The sequence below is a fragment of the Pecten maximus genome, chromosome 13 (genome assembly GCF_902652985.1).
Source record: "Pecten maximus chromosome 13, xPecMax1.1, whole genome shotgun sequence".
NCBI lineage: Eukaryota > Metazoa > Mollusca > Bivalvia > Pectinida > Pectinidae > Pecten > Pecten maximus.
Window position 1 is genome coordinate 38,646,593 of NC_047027.1, and position 21,717 is coordinate 38,668,309.

At 37.7% G+C, this 21,717-nt stretch overlaps 1 protein-coding gene across 2 annotated transcripts; it reads right to left on the bottom strand.

The window, feature by feature from the left end:
• Positions 1 to 600: 600 nt before the first annotated feature.
• On the bottom strand, positions 601 to 20,229 carry LOC117340912 (ribosomal RNA processing protein 1 homolog A-like). 2 transcript variants are annotated; one of them, XM_033902695.1, is made up of 12 exons: positions 19,992 to 20,183; positions 16,533 to 16,615; positions 11,035 to 11,178; positions 7,544 to 7,738; positions 7,234 to 7,298; positions 6,846 to 6,942; positions 6,261 to 6,320; positions 5,781 to 5,878; positions 5,530 to 5,639; positions 3,968 to 4,674; positions 3,503 to 3,587; positions 601 to 2,331 (listed from the first exon to the last, which is right to left on the bottom strand). In XM_033902695.1, exons 1-12 carry the CDS (start codon positions 20,149 to 20,151, stop codon positions 2,141 to 2,143), a joined length of 1,995 nt encoding a protein of 664 aa, XP_033758586.1. In that variant the 5' UTR covers positions 20,152 to 20,183; the 3' UTR covers positions 601 to 2,140. The 2 variants fall into 2 exon arrangements, with proteins under 2 accessions (XP_033758586.1, XP_033758587.1); XM_033902696.1 differs by having other exon boundaries at positions 1,882 to 2,331; positions 20,004 to 20,229.
• Between the last annotated feature and the right edge of the window lie 1,488 nt (positions 20,230 to 21,717).

Sequence of the window (21,717 nt, forward strand, 5' to 3'; positions counted from 1 at the left end):
CTATGACCTTGAAAGAAGGTCTAGGTCATGTAAATTTGAAAATGCTTAGCCTGCTAGACCAAATCACGACTCTGAACCTCTCAGAAGTTGTTGCAAAATTTTAACATAATTTACCCCTGTGACATTTAAATTGGGTTCAAGGTCATTCATTCCATCATGCTTCTTAACCTATAACGTTTGACTGTCAACAAGAACTTGATTAATGATTTTTCACCCTTGACCCATGTGACCTTGATAGTAAGTCAAGGATATTCATTTAAACAAACTCTGCAGTCCTTCATCCCAGCAAACAACAAGCCCAATATCATGACACTGGGTCTTATATACTTAATGAGAGGATGTTTAAAGACTTCAACACATTTGACCCTTGTGACATTGAAAGGTCAAGGTCATCCATTTAAACAAACAAGGAAAAGTTTCAACTGTCTAAATCAAAGACAGCCAGCTGTTTTTTTCTGTTTAAAAATTAGGCATGCCCATCAATAGGAATGGATCCAAATAGATTCTTGATCAGAATTGTTCAAGGATGGATTGACAAAGAGCAATCTGAACAGCCAACTGTCTGAAGATGGTGAGTTAAAAAAAAACAAATCACTGTGATATTTGATACATTGTAGTTTTATTTGTCCATACATACATAGCATTTATGAACATGTACAGTGTATGTTGCTCTATTGTAAAATGTAACAAATATTAACTCTGCTTGCTGGGTACAATTCATTTGTCCTTGCAGAGCAACAATTTCATGTTTTAAATTTTCAAACTTAACTAAATTCTGATTTTCACATGATCTTAAACATGAGTAAAATTTCTCTGTCTTCATCACACAGGGGTTATTCATTATTTTTCTCCTGCACTTTCCTAGCATTAGATTCTGCAAGTTGTAACAGTGAACCAAAAATAAAATATGTCCTTATTGATGGAGAATGGAGTAAGATATTACTCTACTGTGATAAGGTTGTGCTGTACAAAGTAATGATGTCGTCCATTTTCAGTGGTGACATTTTAAGACTAAAGGCACATGTTGGCTGCTTCTCCCTTGATAAAGAAGGACAAATTTATTTATCTAGCAGGTCTTAGTCCACTATTACAGACTTGTGGCCCTTCAGCTGACGAGAAGGACAGATCTTTCTCTGCCTAATAAAAATGAGGATAATCTTGTTAAGTGAAAAAGAGATTTTCTCTTTTGTAGTTATATCTTTAAATCCTAAAGCTTGAATACGAGAGAAGATCTAGTAGTGTTTGTTCCAAGTGGAATACCCAAACAAAAACAAACCTATATATAGTAACCACAGATAGTTATCGTGATATACGTTCTTCAGGTTCGTAAGTATAATTATATATTACTATATATAGTAACCACATATGATGAATTAGTTACACAAAACTGTGTTTACTTTACTGTTTAAAATAAATGAGTACATCTTGACACTATATATATATAATCATAGGTGTCAGAAACCTGTCTGTCAGAATGAGTCAGACACGCGTCTGTCAGATTGCATTGAGCCTGACGTCAGGGCTGGAGGAAAGGCTATTATAATCAAGTCCCTGGGTATTCACAAAAAGAGTCCCTGAACTCTTCATTTCTCACCTGAATGATATCATTGTATAAACCACAACTGTCACACGACTGACAACATTATCCTACTACAAAATAAGATTTACCTTACAAATGAAATGTCAAATTCATAAAAGTCACCATTGCAGGAACAGTACTGAGAAATTTAATTTGCTTTTTTTTTTAATTTTCGTTTATTTCCGGAGTACCATCATGGACAGCAATATGCATTTACTACCTTTACCACAAAACAGCATAATAGACAGTCTGTTGTTTCCTATTGAATTCAATTCTACAGTATCAAGTTGCTATGGCGATATAAAGAATCTCGGAGATCTATTTTTTTTATTTGTCAAAGCTGTTTTCATTGTACTTTTAATGGATGATTTCATTGGAATCAAAGTAAGGGATATCATATACTCACTAAATAACATGTTTTGTGAAAACCACAAAAAATACAAAAATATCTGATTTACAGGTAAAATAGGGCTGTCACATGTCTTAAAAAAATACATTCTAAGTAACATGATTGTGTATCTAATTAAAAGTACATTTCACAAGTTGTATTTGTCAACATCCTCAAAAGAAGTCTGTGGCCTTAGGGCGTTTGGAGGACTTTGGAGTGGCGCGTCTGGAGGAATTTGGAGTGGAGTTTTTCCTGATCTTTGACCTGGTAGAACTAGGTGTAGTTTTCAGGATACCCTGTTCGGGGGTCCTGCTGGGGATGAAGGCGTCCTCTTTACTTTCTATCAGTGTCTTTTTATGAAACTCTGTAAAGGAAAAAATACCTGTCAAATCCAGACTCATCTCTTTATACATCTGTCAAATATAGATTTATCTCTTTAAACACCTGTCAAATCCACTCGTCTCTTTAAACACCTGTTAAATCCTGACTCATCTCTTTATACACCTGTCAAATCCAGACTCATCTCTTTATACACCTGTCAAATCCAGACTCATCTATTTATACACCTGTCAAATCCTGACTCATCTATTTATACACCTGTCAAATCCTGACTCATCTCTTTATACACCTGTCAAATCCTGACTCATCTATTTATACACCTGTCAAATCCTGACTCATCTCTTTATACACCTGTCAAATCCTGACTCATCTATTTATACACCTGTATAATCCAGACTCATCTCTTTATACACCTGTTACCTCCTTGTTTTATTCTGACCAACTTAACTTGACACAAATTGGTGTATCTTAAATTTACATTTAACCTATTTTAACTCGACAGTTAACAAACCTATCTCAATTTGACATTTAACCTCCTATTTTAGCTCGACAGTTAATATCCTCAATTCAACACTCGATATTCGCCTATCTGACCTCGGCAGATAATCGCCTATCTCAATTCGACAGATAATCGCCTATCTCAATTCGACAGATAATGGCCTATCTCAATTCGACAGATAATGGCCTATCTCAATTCGACAGATAATCGCCTATTTCAATTCGACAGATAATCGCCTATTTCAATTCGACAGATAATCGCCTATCTCAATTCAACAGATAATCGCCTATCTCAATTCGACAGATAATTGCCTATTACAATTCAACAGATAATCGCCTATTTCAATTCGACAGATAATCGCCTATCTCAATTCGACAGATAATCGCCTATTTCAATTCGACAGATAATCGCCTATCTCAATTCAACAGATAATCGCCTATCTCAATTCAACAGATAATCACCTATCTCAATTCAACAGATAATCGCCTATCTCAATTCAACAGATAATCGCCTATCTCAATTCGACAGATAATCGCCTATCTCAATTCGACAGATAATCACCTATCTCAATTTGACAGGTAACCTTCTATCTCAACTCGACAGATAATCGCCTATTTCAATTCGACAGATAATCGCCTATCTGAACTCAATAGTTGATTTTTGACTGCTTTATTATAAGTTGACGTAGGATACTTGCCTTTTGCTTCGTTTTTGTTCATATTAAAACTGACACGCTTCCTGCCACCTGGAGTTGACAAGGCTTCTGACTCCATCACCTGATCCTAACAAAATAAAACATATAATAAAAACATGGGCTACATTTCTACCCAATCCACCTTATATTATAGGAATCTTGTGGAGTCTATGATTGAGCCAATTTTCATCAAAATGTCAATTTCAACAAGGGTACCAAAACAAAAGTCTTTCTAATGCCAAAGTGACATATAAAATCTTATTTCAAAATATTAATAATGAAATGTGACAAGCCACCTAGGAAACCAATGTGGTATTAATCAGTCTAAAATAGGCACCGTGGGGACTGCAACACATAAAGTATCATAAAAAGCCCTTGGCTCATGTACAAACAGAATTCTTCTGATTTTGGTCTAGACTACCATTCTTTCATGGTCTGATTTTGGTCTAGACTAATATATAAACGTACCGTTCTTTTACGGCCAGATTTTGGTGTAGACTTAGCCACAGCCTTCCTTAAGAATGCTGGTGGTGTCGTCAAGTTCACATCAAATTTGGCAAACTGGGCTCCGGGTGATTTTTTTTCTGACGTTTCCATGCTCGAATTTCTTTTTTTCATGTATTTCTTGTTTGGTATCCAGATTTCTACCTCGTCCTGTAAAACATCTTCACTTGTGTCACTTGTTTTCTTTGTTTTGGACTGCCCTTCAGACTCGACCCCCTTTTTCGACTTGCTGGTTTTTCGTTTTGGGAGAATCTGTGAGGAGACATCCATGTCTAGTCCTGGAGGTACATCAAATAAATTTGCTGATGGAGCTAAGGCTTCTGTCTCTCTACCACTGATTTTAGAACTCGGTACTTTCTTCTTCCTTTTTATCCTGGTGACATTAACACTACTGCTATCAAATTCTGTTTCATTTAAATCTCCCTCGTCACAATTGTCTGTCGATAATTTCTCGGAGGCATTCTCCCTGTTTTTCTTTTTCTTCTTATTTTTTTCACTTTTATTTGTCTTTGTCACATCAGCACTTTTTTTCTTGTCTTTTTTCACTTTCTTGCCTTCTGCGATCTCATCCTTATTGATGGTTCCTTCCTCAGTCTCCTCCTCAGATTTCAATTTCTTGTTTGGAGATATGTCCTCCTCGCTGTCATCGGATAAATCTGCAGGAGAGCTTCCTGTGAAAGAAGACAGGCTTTAATATCAATATATGCCCAGAATCCTTAATCCTCAAAAAATAAAGCCGCTAGAGAACTTTCTAAAAATAGTAACGGTGAATTGACCTTACCCTTCAACTCTGAAACTCAAACTTAGCCGAGATATTATAGTCCTTTGTACTTGTGTAAGGTTTAAACAATATCCCTCAATGAATGAAGCAGCCAGAGAACTGATAAGAATTTCCTTAAAAGACCATTGAATGGTTTTTATCAGCTCAATGAAAGAAAGATCTTTTCTTTACTTTACCACCTTCTTTCTCCTCTCAATCATTTGATAACACAGGGAACCTACATATGAAGTCTAAGAAAGAGAGCTTTCTGAAAATTTCAACTGTGAAAATCCAAGATGCTGACTGTTTGCTCACAATCCCTCAAGGAATGGAGCTGGTAGATCGCTTGGTGTTACGTACAAAAACAGAGAGAGAGGAAACCTTTTGTGTTGTTTGGTTCAATGACTTTGACCTGTAGCCAAATGACTTTATCAACTTTGTAGGATCATAACAAAATATTCCCCAGTTAGAAATTTGACCTTGACCTTTGATCTGACCAGCTCTGATTTTTTGCATCTCCTCATTTGATTCTGATCAAATTTGCTTCATAATGTTTGAATGAAATACTGACCATAACAAGTAACAAGTTTGACCTTTGACATTATAGCTTCAGGTCATGTGATTCCATGCAAGATTCTAATCAACTTAAATACAATATTTATCAGTTCAGAAATAAACATTTGAGCTTTGACCCTTAAATTTACTACAAACCTGAATCTTTTAAATGAATTAACCAAGAATTGATTTTCCCGATATGTTGCCCCACCTTTTCTTTTCTTAGTTTTTCTTTTTTTCTTCGTTTTCTTCAGCCTCTTACTGATGCCTGGAGCGATATCTTCCTCCCTGGTAATGGCTCCCTCATCAAGGTCTCGGAACCTGTACAACACAGGAGGGGGGACTATAGTAAATAGGAATATTTCATTATAAGTCACATGAATAATGAAATAGCCAACTGCAGTCTTTAGGTATGTACGAGTATCAGAGATGACCCGGAGAGACATACTATTCTATACTTACTTTTTCACCCATTCATAAATGATGGTCCGATTCTTGGTGCGACACGTTGTGTTACTGCCAAGTTGAAACAGCCGGTCAGCAATGGCGCTGAACTCGTACTGTAATCAAACACGTAATTATTGTTTAAGGTCTTCACCACTCAAATAATACAATATCTGAAATCTGTCTTTCAACATAATATCTGAAATCTGTCTTTCTCACATTCATAATTTATTGAACAGTCTAATGTCCAGTTTCATCAGGAAAATACAAGCCTAAAATAGCTTGATCTACAAGATTTATTTGGCAATGAGCGAAATATTGGAGTCTCATTTGAATGTTAAGGTGTCAGCCTGGTGAGATAAGATAAGGATCGCCATAAATATTTGTGTAATTAAATATATTTGTGAGCCCAGTATACGATGGAGAATCGATACGTTTTAGCCTTGTGGAGGATCATTATGCATGACTTTACAAAAGTGATTGACTATTCTGAAGTACCTGTAGTCTGATAGGCATGTCCAAATCCTCTGGGTCCACCTCACATCCCTCCTCTTCCTTCTACACAAGAAAAAAGGGCCACCAATATAAATAGATAAGTATGGATTTGACAGAGTAAGACGATGTCAGTGGATTTGACAGAGTAAGACGATGTCTAGTGGATTTGACAGAGTAAGACGATGTCAGTGGATTTGACAGAGTAAGACGATGTCAGTGGATTTGACAGAGTAAGACGATGTCAGTGGATTTGACAGAGTAAGACGATGTCATTGGATTTGACAGAGTAAGACGATGTCTAGTGGATTTGACAGAGTAAGACGATGTCAGTGGATTTGACAGAGTAAGACGATGTCAGTGGATTTGACAGAGTAAGACGATGTCAGTGGATTTGACAGAGTAAGACAATGTCAGTGGATTTGACAGAGTAAGACGATGTCAGTGGATTTGACAGAGTAAGACGATGTCAGTGGATTTGACAGAGTAAGACAATGTCAGTGGATTTGACAGTGTAAGACGATGTCAGCGGATTTGACAGAGTAAGACGATGTCTAGTGTTTTATAGTTTAAGTCATTGTCCTTTATTACCTGGATCAACACTTTAGCGGCCTCCATGGCATCGTCCAGAGTTTGCTTCAGGATGACTTCAAACACACTGGCAACCACTCTCTTCATCACATCAGTGCTAAAAAAACAGGACCACAAAAGTCACAGGCCTGAAATTATTACATCAGATCTCAATGGAAAAACAAGACAATTCAGTGAATTACATTCCCCCACAAGATGTGAAATTATATGCCAAGAATACAGATAATGAATATGTATCAGACCTAATTCTATACGCTGATTGTTTGATGGACCCCCCCACGGTTGGCGGTATTAATGAGAACATACAGATAATCCACACACAGAAAATATAGTAAAATGTCCACAATTAACATACTTCACAAGAAGATATATTTTGAAGTCAACTTACTTGACCGCACTGGAAACATACTGAAAGATCGGCTCTAGGAAAACCAGCACCAGCTCAGGGCTCAACTGGAACAAGAAATTATATCATTATTGGGAAAACGGTGCATTGTTACAATACCTTTTGTAAATCTCGAAAGATCAGAAAATATTACTTTATACATCTGTTTAACCTGTCATTTTATCATACAGGTAAATATCAATGACAGCTGATCTCTTGGAATATATACATGTTTTAACTTACATTTACCTGTACAGGTAAATATCGAAGACCCCTAATCATCTATTCAATTGAATGATTAATCTTAACTTACCTGTTCAGCTCCAACATTCTCTAGTTCTGCCAGGTAAACGTCAGCCAGGTGAATACGAAGGCCCTGGGGTATCTTTTCATTATCTGGACTCATCACATGGGAACTCAATATGCTGGTGAACTCAGTCAGAATATTCCGCCTCCATTTTTTATTTTTTAAGAACAGAAGTGTTTGATGTAACATTTTTCTGACCAACTGAAAATAAAAGATCCGAGCATTAAACATGCTGTTATTGTCAGAGTGTGACTGCTGTCAGAGTGTGACTGTTGTCAGTGTGACGGTTGTCAGAGTGTGACGGTTGTCAGAGTGTGACTGTTGTCTGAGTGTGACTGTTGTCAGAGTGACTGTTGTCAGAGTGTGACTGTTGTCAGAGTGACTGTTGTCAGTGTGACTGTTGTCAGAGTGTGACTGTTGTCAGAGTGACTGTTGTCAGTGTGACTGTTGTCAGAGTGTGACTGTTGTCAGTGTGACTGTTGTCAGTGTGACTGTTGTCAGAGTGTGACGGTTGTCAGAGTGTGACTGTTGTCAGAGTGTGACTGTTGTCAGAGTGTGACTGTTGTCAGAGTGTGACTGTTGTCAGAGTGTGACTGTTGTCAGTGTGACTGTTGTCAGAGTGTGACTGTTGTCAGAGTGTGACTGTTGTCAGAGTGTGACTGTTGTCAGCGTGTGACTGTTGTCAGTGTGACTGTTGTCAGTGTGACTGTTGTCAGAGTGTGACTGTTGTCAGAGTGTGACTGTTGTCAGTGTGTGACTGTTGTCTGAGTGTGACTGTTGTCAGAGTGTGACTGTTGTCAGTGTGACTATAGTCAGAGTGTGACTGTTGTCAGTGTGTGACTGTTGTCAGTGTGTGACTGTTGTCAGTGTGTGACTGTTGTCTGAGTGTGACTGTTGTCAGAGTGTGACTGTTGTCAGTGTGTGACTGTTGTCAGTGTGTGACTGTTGTCAGTGTGACTGTTGTCAGTGTGTGACTGTTGTCAGTGTGTGACTGTTGTCAGTGTGACTGTTGTCAGTGTGTGACTGTTGTCTGAGTGTGACTGTTGTCAGAGTGTGACTGTTGTCAGTGTGACTGTTGTCAGTGTGTGACTGTAGTCAGTGTGACTGTTGTCAGTGTGACTGTTGTCAGAGTGTGACTGTTGTCAGAGTGTGACTGTTGTCAGTGTGTGACTGTAGCCAGAGTGTGACTGTTGTCAGTGTGACTGTTGTCAGAGTGTGACTGTTGTCTGAGTGTGACAGAGTGTGACTGTTGTCAGTGTGTGACTGTAGTCAGAGTGTGACTGTTGTCAGTGTGACTGTTGTCAGAGTGTGACTGTTGTCTGAGTGTGACTGTTGTCAGAGTGTGACTGTTGTCAGAGTGTGACTGTTGTCAGCGTGTGACTGTTGTCAGTGTGTGACTGTTGTCAGTGTGACTGTTGTCAGTGTGACTGTTGTCAGAGTGTGACTGTTGTCAGTGTAACTGTTGTCAGAGTGTGACTGTTGTCAGAGTGTGATTGTTGTCAGTGTGACTGTTGTCAGAGTGTGACTTGTCTGAGTGTGACTGTTGTCAGTGTGTGACTGTTGTCAGAGTGTGACTGTTGTCAGAGTGTGACGGTAGTCAGAGTGTGACTGTTGTCAGTGTGTGACTGTTGTCAGAGTGTGACTGTTGTCAGAGTGTGACTGTTGTCAGTGTGTGACTGTTGTCAGTGTGACTGTTGTCAGTGTGACTGTTGTCAGTGTGTGACGGTAGTCAGTGTGTGACTGTTGTCAGAGTGTGACTGTTGTCAGAGTGTGACGGTAGTCAGTGTGACTGTTGTCAGCGTGTGACTGTTGTCTGTGTGACTGTTGTCAGAGTGTGACTGTTGTCAGTGTGACTGTTGTCAGTGTGACTGTTGTCAGAGTGTGACTGTTGTCAGAGTGTGACTGTTGTCTGTGTGACTGTTGTCAGTGTGACTGTTGTCAGTGTGACTGTTGTCAGAGTAACTGTTGTCAGAGTGTGACTGTTGTCCTGAGTGTGACTGTTGTCAGAGTGTGACTGTTGTCAGTGTGACTGTTGTCAGAGTGTGACTGTTGTCTGAGTGTGACTGTTGTCCTGAGTGTGACTGTTGTCAGTGTGACTGTTGTCAGAGTGTGACTGTTGTCAGAGTGTGACTGTTGTCAGAGTGTGACTGTTGTCAGTGTGACTGTTGTCCTGAGTGTGACTGTTGTCAGAGTGTGACGGTTGTCAGAGTGACTGTTGTCCTGAGTGTGACTGTTGTCAGAGTGTGACTGTTGTCAGAGTGTGACGGTTGTCAGAGTGTGACTGTAGTCAGAGTGTGACTGTTGTCAGTGTGACTGTTGTCAGTGTGACTGTTGTCAGAGTGTGACTGTTGTCAGAGTGTGACTGTTGTCAGAGTGTGACTTGTCAGAGTGTGACTGTTGTCAGAGTGTGACTGTTGTCAGAGTGTGACTGTAGTCAGAGTGTGACTGTTGTCAGAGTGTGACTGTTGTCAGTGTGACTGTTGTCAGAGTGTGACTGTTGTCAGTGTGACTGTTGTCAGAGTGTGACGGTAGTCAGAGTGACTGTTGTCAGTGTGACTGTTGTCAGAGTGTGACTGTTGTCAGAGTGTGACGGTAGTCAGAGTGTGACTGTTGTCAGTGTGACTGTTGTCAGAGTGTGACGGTAGTCAGAGTGTGACTGTTGTCAGTGTGACTGTTGTCAGAGTGTGACTGTTGTCAGAGTGTGACTGTTGTCAGTGTGACTGTTGTCAGTGTGACTGTTGTCAGAGTGTGACTTGTCAGAGTGTGACTGTTGTCAGAGTGTGACTGTTGTCAGTGTGACTGTTGTCAGAGTGTGACTGTAGTCAGAGTGTGACTGTTGTCAGAGTGTGACTGTTGTCAGAGTGTGACTGTTGTCAGAGTGTGACTGTTGTCAGTGTGACTGTTGTCAGAGTGTGACGGTAGTCAGAGTGTGACTGTTGTCAGTGTGACTGTTGTCAGAGTGTGACTTGTCAGAGTGTGACTGTTGTCAGTGTGACTGTTGTCAGAGTGTGACTGTTGTCAGAGTGTGACTGTTGTCAGTGTGACTGTTGTCAGTGTGTGACTGTTGTCTGAGTGTGACTGTTGTCAGTGTGACTGGTGTCTGAGTGTGACGGTTGTCAGTGTGACTGTTGTCAGAGTGTGACGGTTGTCAGAGTGTGACTGTTGTCAGAGTGTGACTGTTGTCAGTGTGACTGGTGTCTGAGTGTGACGGTTGTCAGAGTGTGACTGTTGTCAGAGTGTGACTGTTGTCAGAGTGTGACTGTTGTCAGTGTGACTGGTGTCTGAGTGTGACGGTTGTCAGAGTGTGACTGTTGTCAGAGTGTGACTGTTGTCAGAGTGTGACGGTTGTCAGAGTGTGACTGTTGTCAGAGTGTGACTGTTGTCTGAGTGTCATATGAGTGTGAGTTTCAGGACACAAGTGTTGTCATGAGAGGAAGATAGTCATCAGAGTGGGACCTTTAACATTTCTAAGGGAGGTCCTTGTGCTGTTCGCTTACCGTCATAAATTTGTCAACACGCCATTTATCCAAAACATCCCATTCCCTGGCCTCTGTCTGGAAGAAGACTTTTACAAAAAGTAGTGAACTCTCCGCTGTGCCAAACACATGTACCATCTGTGTGATGCGTTCAGTCAGCTCCTCCTGTACAAATAAAGTAATCAGGATGTAATATGTACACAGGTACAGTATAGGGTAGTCTTGCCTTATGTATCTCGGTCATGGGCTCAAACAACAAAATTCTACTTATAGATTTATAGAATTCTGTTATAACAAAATCTATTTGAGAGGTTTGCAAATGTTCCAGAATATGTCAGCCCAAGACCAATAAATATATATACATGTATATCAATATTTACACCTTATATAGATTCTTACTCTCATACATATCAATAATTATTTGATAAATTATACTTATTTTCATGTATTTTCAATTTGTTTGAATTACCTCCCTTGTGGGCTAGGTGTCAGAAAGACAATGGCTAAGATCCCATTTTAAAGCGACATCTGTCACACCCACAACCAAATCTTATGCTGAAGAGCCAGAGCCCAGATGTTCCAGTGTTTTCATTTAGAACCGGTCGCCGGCCAAATTGACCGGTTAGAATGGTGTTTTGGCCAGTTCAAATGACTTAATTCACTTTTTAAAAAATGTCTAAAAACATATTATCGTAATCCTCAGATACATGTATACCTGTTACTATTCATTTGTAGCGTTTTACAAATATTTTTATTGAAAATCCTGTGTTCAAAAGGTGATTAGCTTAATCACTTGATTAGCAAAAATTTGAGTTTTCATTTTTTGCAAAATCTGCGAGTATATCATCTTTAAATTATACCAGTTGGAAAAGAATTTAGAATTACAGAACTTCATAAAGTTTTGTCAAGATAGTTCTACCAGAAATTATTACATTTATCAGGATTTGAAAAAATGTTGTAATCAAAGTACTGGAAGTACTGTAAACGAACATTATTGTTTAATGCAAAATCAGTAATCTTCTTAGTTTTAAGTTGATAAATTTACTGATATCGGTTTAGGAATTAATTGCAAATAATTTTAAATGTTTTCATCTGTTCTGATTTGATTATACACATGCATGTTTCTGTAAGGTCCTAATTGAAATTGGAAGTTTGTTGATCTATCTTGGATCGATGAAAATAAAATATGTCTTCTTTCTTTCGGGAAGGCATCATCAGTTATAATACAGCCAGGACTCTGTGACCTTATTGATGCCAACTTCTAATATGCACTAAATTTAGGCTAGTTCCATCGTTAGTTTGGCATACATAGTTGTATTTCAACTAAATATGATGAAACACACATAAAGAATTACTGAAAACCAAAACCAGAGCTGCTAATCAAGGCCCGAATTAGGAATGTATCCTATTGAAACTGTACTCAAGCATTTATGGTACTTCAAAACAAAAAAACCTGACTCCTTTTGTTCAGGAATCATTTGATGTTAATAAATCTGTATATGAGAAGATAAACTTCTGTTATAATTACAGTATTGTAAACAATGTGATAAAGAATAACCACCAGATAAAGACTACTAAAGTATCTTCATGGAATAATTCAGCAAACAGGAAGAGAAAACTTCAAGATTCATTTTCAACTTCAAACCTGATCACAAAGATTACAGTCCATTCGATGGGACGACACATTCCCTATTTATTGTCCTTTTCCAATGTTGATCATCCAATCATACTGAACCACACAATTCAGCAATGTAATTGCACAAATCACAACTTTATGTGGTGAGAACATTTTTTGGGGGTGTTATAAGATTCCATAACTGTATGCAAATTGTGAAGCATTCCATATATATAACTATATATATATACACTACGTGTATATATTTACACATATCAAAATTGGAATGACACAGGAGATTTGCAAGTTTAAGTTCACCATCAGTCATGGGAGGTTTATGTAAAATGTTATATTTACCGGGTAATTAGTAATTTTGAGAATATATTTATGAAGCTCTATTCTGTACATTCTACCAGTGCTTACAGAATGGACACAATTTTATGTTCTCCAATGTCAAAATTAATCATATGTAAAATATTAGGGGTTTATTCGCCATTCTAGGCCTGATTGCCGTCATAGTAAAATTACCAAAATGGACTTGAAACTACACTCGCTTTGTGGATATTGACAGGATAACATATATTTACATACCAATTCAATTTTAGAGTTGTAACTGAAATCTTGTAACAGCATGGCACAAATAGTCATCTGAACATGTGTTGTATATTGAAATTTTTTTTAGGTAAATATTAACTCATTTGCTTGACTTCAATTTTCAATTCATCAATTCATTGATTACTGTGTAGCGAGAATTTCAAGTCTTGATCATGACTTGATGAACGTTCTAAATTAACAAATTATCAAAATGAATTTGTTTGAAAAATAACACAAGTTCCACAGCAATATTATATAGAGAATCGATCACACTATTTCAGAAGTTATAAAACTACAAATAACAATTAATGGCTGAATGTCAAATTACCGTAAATATTCGGGTATAGTGCGCACTCGCGTATAGTGCGCAGGTACGTTTTTGAGGTTCATTTTCAAAAAAAAAAAAAAAAAAAAATTTTTTTTCAATATTCAACTGAGCGGTAGAAATCTAGATGAATTCTAAAGCATAAGATGATAGGAATTTGTAAGTTATGAAAGCTTATTTACCACATTTAATTGGAATCACCGGTCAGATTTGACACATTGGATTGACAGGTTGTTTACATTATACCGCGACAGGCCTAGTCAGCTTGCAAATTGTAGCGGTCCCATCTACGCTGTTGTACAAACAAAATAATTAATCCTACCCTCAATTACCTTGTGATTTTCACGCAGGTATGATCTCTTGTGTTGTCTGTCCACGAACATACAAAGCTAATTAAGCTCAATTATAACAAGATTGACTAGATCTAGTAAGCTGACTGCTACGTAATGTAACACAGGCCGCCATTTTGTATACAGTACGGAAACAAGTCTGCTGTCGTCGTGCTGGTCACTACTTTTATGTCAATGAATTAACATGTGTAGTGGATAAATCTACAGTGCAGACAATAAATAAGAGTACCCCGGTAGTTTTCACAGTCCGATCGTATTTTATATGGCCAGTTGGTCAGTGACTGCCGCATGAGATCAAGGTATTAGTGTTACCCTTGCCTAATTGCGCATGCGTGCTGTTACAGCTTCCGTAAATAAACAAGTTGAACGTTATCAGTTTCTGGCGGCACTCTGGATTTATAAGATGATTAATTTAGAAGTATGAAATAACTAAGTACTGCTATATCATTTCAAGTTTTGTTTGATGTTAATTGAGATGTTATACATCGTTTTGGACCTGAATACGGTAGCATGCTCAAGTGAGATCGTATGTGTACGGAACGTGTGGCTCACGATCGACTTAGATAAATCCACGTAATTGCTGATAAATACACAATTTCAAGGAATTAAACATCAAAATAACTATTCATTTCTTTGATTATTTGTTAACTATTACTTTCTAAATGCTTTATATATGTAATATATATATATAAGTATTAAATCAATCCTGCTGTGAAAGGAAACGATCACAAATCTCAGTCAAATCACATTCATTCTGACTGGGAAAAGGCTTGTACTTGCGTATAGTGCGCAGTGGTCTTTTTCACTTGTCAATTTTGGAAAAAAAGTGCGCACTATACGCGAATATTTACGGTAAGTGAATACCACAAGTCTTTTTGCATTTGTTTTTAGATAATCCGGATTTCCGTTTTCCGTCTTTGAAAAAAAATTACGTAGGCGTATTGCATAGTAAACGTAGCCATGTGTACATGTACATATGTAACAGCTGATTTCAATCAGATTGACAGTAGTTCGTTACAATCGAAAATTTGATCGTGAATTCGGTATTTTGCAAATTCTTTCAAAATACTTCCAGGTAAAGGAAAACAATGCATATGGTCTCTATACACACACCAAAGATTTATAGATCCTATATTGGGTCCATTCTCTCGTAAAAATCCACTATCGGCCATTTCGGTAATTCAACTCTAACGACAATCGGGCCGCGATTCGCAAATGAAAAATTAATTTAAAATTCGTAAACCTCTAATATTTTACATATGATACAATTAGGCATTGAAAAACATATATGTGGGTCAATTCTCTGAAAATAATGCCAATTTATATTATAATTAGGCCTAAGCCCCATTTTTCTTCGTTTCGGTATTTCCAAGTCTGCTTCACCTGTGGTCCGTTTCAGTAAATATTCTCGACTTTGCCGAAATAAAAACAAGCTATATAATTGTTCATTTTAAACATGACAACTGCCAACCACACGTATCTAAAAGTGTTATTGTTGATATCATCTGAATATTGCCGTAGTTATCTGTCACTTCGATTGTAAACCCATTGCCAAAGTCATGGAAGAATCGACCAATCAAATTGGTTTAACGTTTGATTTCCGTAATCTTGCAGTTACCTCCCTTACAACAGTAAATACGTTCTAAGTATCGCCTACAACAACCAATCCCGTGCACATGGCAACAAGATATTTTCATTTGCATTTGATTTATTGGTCGTTTTCGTCAAAGGAAAATGGAATATGGAAATCGATGACAATGTTAACGCTATGACCAGTCAGCCTGACCACAAATGCCACCTAGTATCTACCTTTCTCGCAAACATGTACTGTACAGTAACCTAACAGTATGATACAATGTATCGTCTCGTATGCCGTTATTGATATATTTCTTTCTCTAAATTATAGAAATACTCATCTAGTTGATAATGATGTAACATTCTAGAATATATATAATACACATTTAAGTAAATCGACATATTTCCAGACTGATGCTATAATGTCAGCCGTTTTGGAGTGAACACGGAAGAGCAAAACTTTCTAAACATCCGGAGACGAATGCGCCTGCGCAATATTTGTTTACATAAATATATTGACCTGGAGTTATTCGCAAAGTTCAGGTTCATTTAGTCTTCGCATTTCGCTAGCGTTATGCATTTCTCAAATCGTATGCATCTTGAAAACATCTACTGAATACATTTCAACATTTTCGGTAAAACTACTACATAAAACGAAGATGTTTTTGCAAGTAAATTATTTGAAGCGTAAGGCCATGGGGGCAGCCATATTTCATTGAAACAGACAGTAGATGGCGTATTGGTGAATGTGGCTACCAAATATGGTCATATTTCTCAGTCCAGTTCTTGATGGCAATAACCGAACATTAATGTTCGTTTAAAAAAGTGATTAGCCTAATCACCTTTTGAACAATATGGCCCAGGTATTTAAATCATTACTGTCACTGTCATTTGTCTCCACCATTTTACGTGCATAGCCTCATTTTAAAATCTATTACGTGATGTTATCAGCTCTGAGAGAGGTTTCCCCATATTCAAAATCAAGTGGTCAAGAACTGGATTGTGAATATCAAGACCACATTAAAACATGATTGGAAGTATATAAAACATGTACACTTACCTGTAGTAATGGTTTATCCTGCATCCACAAACAATAGTGGAGACCCTTCCAAATCTTAACAAAATCAGATTCGCTGAAAGCATCTGAAACAGTAGGGTGAAAGAGCGTTATGTATGGCACTTTCAGACACACCGATGTGTACAGCAACAGGTTAGAGAATTTGATTACCTATAAGTATAAGGTGTATCATTATAGGACAACAAACACAGATTTTCTTTCTGTAATTAATTTTCTGATTCAATTAATGTATGACACAGATCTGTTGCATTATTGACGCTAATTTGTAAAACAATAATCACAAATCCTTCCACCATGAATCCACTAAGAGTGTCTGCCATTTTTTTTTTTATTAATTTTCTTTTCATTCCTTTTGTCATTAATACAATGTACAGGTAATAATACAACATCCACACATACCTACATACCTACATACATCATAGACTTATTATATATCTGTATTTATGTCCACATTTATAATTTTTCTCTGTGCACTGTGAAAATGTTCTTAGTTAAAATTCAGTCAACCGAGATCCCATTCGACGCTGCATGCTTTCAGCAGATTTTTCAAGAAAGCGTACATCCGGGGTACTCTTGTACCATAGGTGCTGGTAAATCATTACAAATCGAACATTGGAACAGTACTGATCAGTTACACAACATTTCTTTTCGAAGCAATTGCCACATTTGAGTAAAGTCGATAGGGGTAGGGCCATTGCTCCGATAATACAGGGGCATTCACAACATAATGTAGCCCAGCAATAAGCATGGTGTACATGAGACAACAGTATCCCGTTGAAGGAGATTGGGCGACTGTCCCAGGAGCATACCCCCATTATGCATTATGTTAAGTAGCCAAGATAAAGGCATATGTCTATCGCACTTCCGTAACCGATTTCAGACGGAGACGGAGATGGTATGTCAAGTTGTTGGCACTCATGGTCGGCCTGTGTGTCCAAGAACAGTTAGAAACCAGTTGAGTGAGTTTCATTTATTATCTTGGTCCGTCACTTACGCAGAGGTGACGGCAACGTCAAATGTAGTGGCCGCTTGCACATACACCTAATCGGTTTTGTTTGGCACATTGTAGACACATGATGTTCACTGTCAAGTCTCACTTTGCACTTCAACTGTCAGGCGGATGACAACATGTCTATCGACGTGGTGAGCGATATTCTGATGCTTGCGTAACTGAAAGCGACAGATTTGGGGGAGGGTTTGTTAAGGTATGGGCATGCAGGGATATTTCAAGGTGTGAAAACACCTCTCGTGGTTATCCATGGTAATATATATACCTTACAGCTGTACGATATTGGGATCAGGTCTTGAGAGCACACATTCTTCCTCTTATCCATCAACGTGACCTTACGTTGCAGCAGGACAACACGAGGCCCAACGTTGCTAGGGTTTGTCGTGACTTTCTGGCTCAAAACAACATTCCAGTTCTCAATTGGCCACTTATACCAGGGTTGCCAACCTGTAAGTAGCCCAATGTGGGAGATCTCCCACATTGGGCTCTTCCAATGTGTGAGACTTTTTGACGACGTCGCGGCATCATGGCGTTTTATTATTTGATTAAATGTTGTAGAAAAAATATCAGACATTAACAGATGTTTAAGCCATTTATTTAATATATCTTCTTGCTTTGAAATCTCCTCCTTTGGAGCAAGCTGATAGTCAATAATTTCCTCCTCAAGTGAATCCTTCTCCTCATCCTTGGTGACACTACATGTAATCTAGCTGCCAGTTGTAGAACTTAAAGAACTAAATAAGTTTCCAATAGTTTTTGTAAGTTTATTATTAAAAGTTTTATTCAATAGTTTAGGGTTAAGATTATAAAATGTTTTGAAGCAATGGATAACTGTTCTATTTATATCATGTAGGCGTTTGAGATTTTTGGATTTAATTTCTAGTAGATAAAGTATATAGCTCTATGGCTAGGTACCAAAAAATCCATGTGAAAAGGAGGATCATGCAGGGGGAACTTTGCAATCATTTTGTCCGTCACTGCCATATAGAATTTCCCGGTTGTCTTGCAAAAGTAAAAATAAAATGCGATTACTTATGAATTATCTGTCAAGAGTTTAATTTCAAGCTGTGGTAATTATATAAACTTTTACCTGAAAAACCAACTCAATGCCAACTGACAAAAAGTGGCGTTTTATATCACATTCTGTGCTTGATCTGATCGAAAAAAATTTAGCTTTAAACAACTTTTTTCCGAAAACACTTTTAGAAATCCAATTGTGATTCCCCCCCGGATGTGAAGCGCGACGCCTGGTGTAATCTTTACAAAAACTGTAAGAGTTATTCCCCTTTGAACAGTCCCAAGCTAAAATTGTTGATTTCATGGCTTCGCGTGAGGCGACTTGAGAAAACTTCATCGATGTGTGAGATTTGTACCTCACGTTAAGTGAGGATTGCTTCAATGTGAGAAGGGACATTTTAGGGACGTTTTTACGTGAGTTTTTTGTCTCACGTGAGTGAGTTGGCAACCCTGTTATACAGTCCAGATATGTCCCCAATCATACATTTTTGGAAGGAGCAGGACAGGAGAGTTAGGAAGGGCGTCAATGTCTCATATAACGTTGCTCAAGTCACACAGGCCCTTATTCAGGAGTGGAATGATATACCTCAAAGGGCAATAAACACCTTGATGGAGTCAATGCTAAGGAGAGTAAGAGCAGAGACTGATGCCAGGGGTGGACACACACACTACTGATTTGGATCGGGAGAAGGCATAGGGTACCCTTGTTTAACGGTATTCAATCAAACACCGTTTGTGATAAGGCAACAAAAATCATCAACATGTATTTAGTAAATCTAATGATGAAATAATCGATGAACACATATGATTGATCATCAAAGAATCATGTAAAATAATAATTATCGAAAATAAACTTCTTTTTTTTCCCGCAAGTATATATATGGCCATTGGGACATATGAATGGTATACAGTATATTATTCAAACAAGTTACCTTTCATACCCATATTAAAATACATCAGTTTCCACAGCAACTTGCTACTGTTTATATATGGCTAGCCTATTTAGTGGAATACCACTGTAATATTGAAATCAGGACTTCTGCGACCGGTCTGAAACCATAGGCATTTGCACATAAAATATTAATTTGAAAAAAGTTATACATGGCAGGGGTCTGATGGAGAAATTCTGCTGTGTTTTCACGGATCATTGTGTTCTGTGTGTAAACATTCCTAGTTAGCGACACGGTAGATGTTTTTTTTACAACTGTCGTATCTATTATGCATCTTGTCAATTTGAATAAATGTGTTGCAGTTGAATTAAATGATGCGAAGTGCCGTTTTACACGTGGCTGATTGCCAACCTTGTACTTTATACAGTACCCAGACCCCTGCCACATATAAAGAAAATAAAATTAACATTTCCTATGCAACAGCAAGTTTCTGTGTCTGGAACTTCATTCCTACTGGCTACTAACCGATACATATACCTTTATGTGTATTTGATTTAGCTTCCAGCCATTTCCGTAATTTCTTCAATGCTCTATCCCTGATTGGTTTGCGGTTTGATGCCAGTCGCTGAGCAAAATGAATCTCTGCTGAATCATTTATCTCCACGGTTGTGGCCATTTCACCCATCTCCAAACACGTGGATCAACCCGACAGTCTTCGTCAGTGGAACGCTTAACGAGGATGTTACTAAAACGCGGAAAGGAAAAGCGGAATGGAATCACATATAGGTCGAGATAATTCATGAGTATTATTTTCAAGTTATATTTTGATTCGGTTTGCAAATACATACCCATGATAATATTTAGCATGCTATAACATGCTTCACTAGTTCATTTTGTAGCACATCATTTACATGTCCTGTGTATTCATCTGTAAATACCATGCATATTAAACATTTCATACCTGCCATAATTCATATTAATTTCAACTGAGCTCATTGTAAAACATTGAAATATCCTCTATTAATATTTATGAGTAGTTTTATAAAAGAAAGACATATATACAGTATATAATTACTGGCAAATATCGATATAACAAAACCTACAACAGACGCAAAATAAGTTTTTTAATATAAGACGAGACAAGTCGCCATGATTCACGTATAATTTCGTAACCATTGAACACTCCGTGAATTACGAATTATAAGGTAACTATTTGGTATAGACGTATTTCTAAAGTTCTCCTTTTCTACGGTTACAAAGTTAAAACACATTTATGAATGACTGAAATCATGTGTACACATGAAAAGAAAAGAAAATGTTATCTCAATATTGCATACTTTGTTTCTAAAGCCGAGCTTCAAATATTTTATACTTACCGATTACGACTCTGATATCTAAGTTAGATGCTCTCTATTTTCCCACGGTTTGGAGAATAAGCACAAAGATGTTCATTTTGTTTCATGCTACCGCCATGTTTCACCAGAGTTCATTTACCTCAGGCGTAACATTGGGTAACTCAACTCAGGTGTAACATTGAGTAAATTAACTCAGGTGTAACATTGGGTAAATTAACTCAGGTGTAACATTGATTAAATTGACTCAGGTGTAACATTGAGTAAATTAACTCAGGTGTAACATTGAGTAAATTGACTCGGGTGTAACATTGAGTAAATTGAGTCACCCGTAACATTGAGTAAATTGACTCGGGTGTAACATTGAGTAAATTGAGTCACCCGTAACATTGGGTAAATTAACTCAGGTGTAACATTGGGTAAATTAACTCAGGCGTAACATTGGGTAAATTAACTCAGGTGTAACATTGATTAAATTGACTCAGGTGTAACATTGAGTAAATTAACTCAGGTGTAACATTGAGTAAATTGACTCGGGTGTAACATTGAGTAAATTGAGTCACCCGTAACATTGAGTAAATTGACTCGGGTGTAACATTGAGTAAATTGAGTCACCCGTAACATTGGGTAAATTAACTCAGGTGTAACATTGGGTAAATTAACTCAGGCGTAACATTGGGTAAATTAACTCAGGTGTAACATTGGGTAAATTAACTCAGGCGTAACATTGGGTAAATTAACTCGGGTGTAACATTGAGTAAATTGAGTCACCCGCAACATTGGGTATATCAACCCAGGTGTAACATTGGGTAAATTAACTCGGACGTAATATTGGGTAAAAAATAACTCAGGTGTAACATTGAGTAAATTGAGTCACTCGTAACATTGGGTATATCAAC

Coding starts and splice junctions, on each gene's coding strand:
- LOC117340912 (XM_033902695.1), bottom strand. CDS start 20,151: ATGGGTGAAATGGCCACAACCGTGGAGATAAATGATTCAGCAGAGATT. Junction 16,616..19,991: donor ACATAAAGGTATATGTATCG/GTTAGTAGCCAG, acceptor CTACTGTTTCAG/ATGCTTTCAGCGAATCTGAT. Junction 7,739..11,034: donor GTGTTGACAAATTTATGACG/GTAAGCGAACAG, acceptor TTTTATTTTCAG/TTGGTCAGAAAAATGTTACA.